Source organism: Nanorana parkeri, unplaced genomic scaffold, assembly GCF_000935625.1.
Source record: "Nanorana parkeri isolate BGI_ZX_2015 unplaced genomic scaffold, ASM93562v1 scaffold1584, whole genome shotgun sequence".
NCBI lineage: Eukaryota > Metazoa > Chordata > Amphibia > Anura > Dicroglossidae > Nanorana > Nanorana parkeri.
The window spans coordinates 55,222-61,976 of NW_017307852.1; the positions used below are offsets into that span (position 1 = coordinate 55,222).

At 40.2% G+C, this 6,755-nt stretch overlaps 2 protein-coding genes across 2 annotated transcripts in view; one reads left to right on the plus strand and one right to left on the minus strand.

Moving 5' to 3' along the window:
* The first annotated feature begins 644 nt into the window (after positions 1 to 644).
* LOC108798899 (olfactory receptor 11L1-like) lies at positions 645 to 3,140 on the plus strand. The gene is made up of 3 exons (XM_018570708.1): positions 645 to 1,544; positions 2,817 to 2,870; positions 3,132 to 3,140. Exons 1-3 carry the CDS (start codon positions 735 to 737, stop codon positions 3,138 to 3,140), a joined length of 873 nt encoding a protein of 290 aa, XP_018426210.1. The 5' UTR covers positions 645 to 734.
* Positions 3,141 to 3,995: 855 nt separating this feature from the next.
* The window catches only part of LOC108798900 (NXPE family member 3-like), a 20,867-nt gene continuing 18,107 nt past the window's right edge, over positions 3,996 to 6,755 (minus strand). The window contains 4 exon segments of the mRNA XM_018570709.1: positions 3,996 to 4,155; positions 4,157 to 4,527; positions 5,061 to 5,238; positions 5,953 to 5,962. Coding sequence (XP_018426211.1) covers positions 3,997 to 4,155; positions 4,157 to 4,527; positions 5,061 to 5,238; positions 5,953 to 5,962 — 718 coding nt within the window. The 3' untranslated portion in view covers position 3,996.

Sequence of the window (6,755 nt, forward strand, 5' to 3'; positions counted from 1 at the left end):
GCCCCTTAGTTGGTATCAGTGGAAGGAATAGTGCCCCTTAGGTGGTATCAGTGGAAGGAATAGTGTCCCTTAGTTGGTATCAGTGGAAGGAATAGTGCCCCTTAGTTGGTATCAGTGGAAGGAATAGTGTCCCTTAGTTGTTATCAGTGGAAGGAATAGTGCCCCATTGATGTTGTCATTGGGAGGAATAGTGGCACATTGTTGGTGTCAATGGTAGAAATAGTGCCCCATTGTTGGTGTGAATAAGAGGAATGGTGCCCCTTAGTTGGTGTCAGCGGGGTAAATAGTGCCCAATGCTTAGTATCAGTGATATACTTAGTATCAGATTAGGCAATCCCCCCAGCATCATTTGTTAGCAGTTGGATTTGTACACACTATATGACCCCCGCTGCTTCTCTACTAGTTGGATGATGTCATGGCTGTAATTATGTAGACACAGTTCCAGCTCCAGGCAGCTACTGCCAAACTGCATACAGTGGCACTGGCATGCAAAGAGAAGGCCTTGCATGCAGGCCTATTCTTTGAAAGGGCTGGTTAGAGTAATAGGCTGATATATATATATATTTATTTATTTATATTGTGTGTGTGTAAATTTGTTATATTATGATTTTCTTTACTCCCTTACAGCACATGCAATGAACAGGACACACATTTCTGAAATAAAAATCCTTGGATTTGGAGACCTTCAAGATGTTAAGTATTTTATTTTCTTTTTATTCTTAGTCATCTATCTGATGACCATAACTGGAAATATCATCATCATCTTATTGGTCTCAACTAATTATCGTCTCCAATCACCAATGTACTTTTTCCTCGGTAACTTGTCTTTCTCAGATGTCCTGCTAACATCAAATATTGTCCCCAGTATGCTCAATGTAACGTTAATGGGGGGTAGCACTGTGTCCCTTAGAAACTGTATCACTCAGTATTTAGTGTATGGTGGCTCAGCGTGCATGGAGTGTCTTCTGCTCACCGTTATGTCTTATGACCGCTATCTGGCTATATGTAATCCCCTTCACTACACCACAATTATGGACCTGAAACGTTGTTTATATCTGGTTGTATTTTCCTGGTTACTGGGATTTACTGCAACACTCATCCCTGTATTTATCATGCAAACCTTGTGGTTCTGTGGCCCCAATGTGATTGACCATTTTTTCTGTGATTTTGACCCCCTCTTGCAATTGTCTTGCTCTGATGTATCTGTAGCAAAGTACATGGTGTTTGCACTATCCAGCCTTGTGACAGTTATACCATTCTTGTTCATCATTGCCACATATGTCTGTATTTTTTTGAACATTTTGAGGATCACTTCAGTCAGCGGGAGACAGAAGACCTTCTCCACTTGTAGTTCCCACCTTGCAGTTGTATGTTCCTATTATGGGTCACTGTTTGCCATGTATGTGGTGCCTTCGAGACAGCAATCTTTGACGATGAACAAGGTGGTTTCGCTGATGTGCACCGTGGTCACTCCATTATTGAACCCCATAATATACAGCTTGAGGAACCAAGAGATCAAGTCAGCCATACAGAAATATATATATGCATACAAGGGAAGCAATACAAAATAATGGACCTTATTGTGTTTGAAAGAGATGGGTTGTGCTGTCTACACAGATCGGAGATAAACAATCTGACAAACTTTAGATTCCTCGTGTATAGCGATGAGGCTGGGCTTGGTGCAAATGCACAAGAGTTCTTTCAAGCACGTTCAAAATGTTGACCAACACTCCCTTCCCCCAACCCAATCAGTTGCAGGAAGGCACATTCCCCACCACGCAGTTATACATCACTGATATGTGGGGATGCCCGAGCCACAATTGCCACCAAGGATTGGGCTGATAATAGGGGGTGGCGGTCATAGGGTTGAGCGGACTTGGGCTAACTCAAGCAAACTCGAGTTCACCCCAGACCAGCCTCATCTCTACTCATGTACAGTGTGTTCAATGATTCTTCCAAGTGACAGGAAAAAAAGTTAATTATTGCTCAGAAAATGAGCAAATAAAAAATAAGTAGTATTTTAAAAATAAGTCTCCTGTATTGTTCAATGATATGCACACCGGTTGTAATAATGGTTATTTGTCTGCCGTTGATGACCTCACAATCAAACATGGAAGGGGATGCTTTAGTTTTCCTTGGTTGCCATAGCCTAACACTGGAGCCCTGAGAAATATCTGAGAGTTCCAGTTATAAAGGAATACATGAGGCACCTACTACATTGCCTATGTCTTAGTGCCAGACCCAAATGTCACATGAGGAAGTGGAAGATTCTGGTCAGTGCTGAGCATAACGAAGACGTGTACAGGAATAATGCAGATCTGTCTATTGGGCAATGTATGAGCAAACTTATTTTGGAAAAGTAAGGGCAATTTTTTTTTTGCTAAACAAAAAACTACACTTCCACTACAATAACCTGTGTAAGAAAAACAATTGCTAATAATTTATGTACAATGTTTCTTAACCCATTACCAAAAACAATGAATGGCTACTTACCAATCCTTAGATGTGGTGGCTGCATTATTTTTTTGTCTGTTTCCCCTTTATTCATCACCTGGTGATCCTGCAAGTAATGCACTTCATGTACCAGGGTGACAACGTTCACTCACTGAGATCTATAAAGATGCAACATTGTCACCCTAGAACAGGGCTACAAAACACCCCTTTCATTATCTTCATAACATGGGTTGGAGATTGTAATCCACAGAAGGAGAGCTGAGAACAATGCTAACTGATAACAGGCAGCACAGGCAGCAAGCACAGAAAGTTATTGCCTGTAATATGGAAGTTTAAGCACTTTGTGTACTGTATGTCTACAGTACTCGCACAGATTTTTTTTCGGCTGGATGCTTTTTCCCAAAGTCTTTGCAGAGGTAAGTCAAATTTCAGGCTTCACCCTTCATAAGTTATATTTTTTTGTGAAATACTTTCCAAGACTAACCCAGGTCTAAAGGGATGAAGCCACTGTAGCTTTTCTCATTAGAAAAGTTAGATTGCTCAGTTGTTTATAAAGAAGGAAGACCCTCCCCGTTTTGTAATCAGAGTAAGAAAGGACATGGCAAGGGATCAATAAAAAGTAAAAGAACAGAAGGAATCTGCAAACACATTTACCTAAATCCTTATGTTGTGTATAGATCAGTTAAAACGACATTAACCAGTTGACATCCGCGGTGTTAAACCCCCTTCCCATCCAGGCCAAGTAGTTAAATCTTAAAAATACATGGCAGGATTTTTTAGGATGGGTTTCCTGATAGTGACAGCAGTGGAACATGTCTGTGCGATGTCTGTCGGCTCAGTTGCTTCTGGTCTTCATAGGGAAATTGTGACAGGGTAATATCGCATAAACAAAAATAATGGTCGGGGGATGTGGTGTTGTCGCCCTATAACAGGAAGTGCCTGCACAAATGCTCCTCCTCCAGGTGGCTACACTGGAGGAGGATACATATATACCTTCCTCCCCAATGCAGTAATATTTTCTCTATCAAGATCTTGGCCAGCTCCCTTTCATACTGTATATGTTCCAAGGCCCTATTCATTCCTGTAAGTAGGTGTACTTATGGCAGCATCTAGCGGTTTCTTGGAGTATGCCCAAATCACAGAACTGAATGGGGCCACAACACGTAGGTCAATTTTCAATCAGAGTAAGAAAAGGGTTCTGCTGGCCAGAGAAAATATTGATGGATCAGGGACGAAGGTCATTTATATCCCGGGTGGGGTGCACTCAGGGATGTGGGGGGTTTATTGAGTTGCAACTTTACTAAAGGTGAAGTTGCCCTTTAAGGAAGGTTTCAAAAGGTCCACTTCAACATAATTCTAATTCCTCAATGCTAACTACATTCACTTAAAAAAATAAAATTTACTTAAAAAAATTAAATTCACCTAAAAATACATTACTTTATTTTTAAATAAATAAACATACAAGTTTACACTGAGAGGTAGGTATAGCATAATGTAGAATGTGTTCCAAAGAGATATTAAAAAATATGCCCCAAATTCCTACTAAGGACATATAAATGAAAGCATCAAGTCTACCTCATTTTTAATAATGACCTTGGGAGGATGGATATTTTCAGGTTCTCGGTGGCAGATGGTCATCTGCCAAACATCAAGAATAGTAACTGGTAGCTTAGAGAACATAGCCCTCATTAAAGTGTCCAGCTTGCAATGATAACCAGTCACTTCCATGGTCAAATCGGTAACCAGTATTGGCTGATTTGATGAGGATCTTTGTCTCTGGGCTGCGCTCTAACAGCCGAGCTACGGCTTCTCGGATGTAATGTAGTCTTCGGATGTAGAGTCCAACAGGATAGGTAAGGAAGTGGGACCAGCACGTTAACACAATGATCATCCCTTTGCGGTTCCCCAATCTATCCAACTCTGAAGCAATGTAGTGTAGATCATGCACTGCAACAGGTCCCATGCGTAAAGGTTTCTGGTGGGCTCTCCACTGGACCAAATAATTGAATTCTGCATCAGTGGCTAACAGCGGACCTGGGTTGTGAGTCACATGAAGATTGATCTCCTTCAAAGCTAATTATTTTGGAGATAAAATGTAAGATACCATTAATATATTAGGACAACGGCTAAAGTATATCTACATCTTTTTTTTGCTGCCTGTTGCTATGTGTGGAATTATCATCACCAAAACAGGAAGTAAGGGCATTTCCTCTTAACAGATACACCATTGAAATAAAACACTTCAGGGTTATTCACTGAAGGGTGAATGGTTTTGGAGAAGGCCGGAGAAGTGAACAATCTAGGCCAAAATAGCTGATTTGGAAAGATTCTCTAATTTAGCTCTCTTTCCAGTTCAGTTATGTTGTCCTAGATTGTTCACCTCTTCTGCCTTCTCCAAAATCTTCACCCTTTTGTGAATAACTCTGTTTATTTGTAGCATTCGGGAAGGATGGAGCCAACTGTAATTCGTCTCTGCTGTATTTGATCACTATTGGAGATGTGTCTTTATTTCCATCACAGAAGCCAAGGGGAATCTTCCCAAAAGGACACAAATAGAAAGAAATAAACTAACACGGTTTCTACTTGTTCCCTGCTTTGTGACATACCTGGTATGAAATCCACTAGGTATTCCCACCATTGCCGCAGTGTAGAGTCTCCAAACATGTAGACCATCTTCCCAGCAAGGCAATTTGCTGCTCTAATATGATCATCAAATGGTTCATTGGAGCAGATCAGAGACTTCCAGACATCTTGGTAATAAAATCCTGAGGGGTTACAAAAACACTGAAGGATTCAGATATAAGAAAATAAGTCATAACCCCGGGCGGTGACTGAGATGCCGCAAAACGAGATACACAACCTAAATCAATGAACCGTGACCCCCCCTCCCCTAATCCCCTTGCCCCCCCTTCTTTTATTTCCTTATTTCATTCCTTTCTCAATTCTCCTCTATCTGGTTTCTTCCCTCCCTTTCTACAACTTTCCTAACGTATCAGGATGATTGAAATTTTAGTTAGGAGAAGGTATTAAGCGGTGTAGACACGAGCTACAACACCTGACTATGCCGGCTAGAGTCCCACCATACCTTTTGTGAATATGTCCATAGTGATGAGGACCCTTTCTACATTGTTGTGTGAGTAACCAAGAACTGCCTTAGCTTTATCATGCCTCCTGATGTCAGGATGTTGTTGTTTTTTTTGTCCTTCTTGAATTTTGCTACTGAATGTTATGAAACTTGTTTAAGAAAATGCTAATAAAAACTGATTCAACACTAAAATAAGTCATAATTACTCTTCTGCAGCAATCAGGGGATTTCTGTTGCAATTAGTACTGTACTTAGAACAAATTAGAAAAAATGTGAATTATAACATGTTGTGAAATCGCAACTAATTAAGGATCTAGCATATACTTTGTACATCATAGAGTTCCCGCGACTGGACACAAAATGCCATGCCACTATCAGTTTGACAGCTAAGGTCCAGATCTGTGTAACAGAACCACTGTGTGGCTCTTTTGGCATCAATCACTATATCATCATGTTAATGTACAGGCAGCTAGTTTGCTGCAGGTGTCAGCAAACTATAAGGTAACTTTTCAGCCTAGGAGATGGCCACCACAGACCAGTGAGTCTTCAGGGGAAAGCAATGGAGAAGTGTTGCAGTGAAAGATCCTTTTTAATTTTCAAATGTGCAAATTAGGGGAAAAAAATAAACCATTCACAATATAAAATGAACAAATATAAGTATCATAATTATTTAAGAATGAATATTCAGCTTTCTGCAGAAGTCTAGTCATGACTAACTAATGTTCATAAATCGTAGCCACCATATAGTTTACTTAAAAACCCAGCTTTTTGTGGTGCACATTTGAAAGTAAAAAGCATTTTTCACTGCAACACTCACTTCATCTTCTCCAATGCTGCCCCTTAAAGACTCACTGTTGTAAAGTAGCCACCACTCCAAGCTCTCTGCTGTGATGGAATACAATCTTACGTTTAGTTTATTAATTTGTATTGAGATTGTAGTCCATCTTGGACTACAGCACTCTCATTTTATCTTATTGACTATTGTTACCTGGGCAGAGAATGATGGGAAATCCAAAATGTTACAGTTGTCGCTGGAACAAGAGGGCAGATCTTCTAATGGATACACCTCTGGTAAGAACTTGCCCTCAGTTTGGAAACATTTTTTCTGACTTTCATTGAGTTTCTGGGGCAGGGAGTAAGGGGAAATCATACCAACAAAATGCAGATAGCAAAAAAAAAAAAAAAAATGATTCCCTACTCAAAAAAAACACACAAA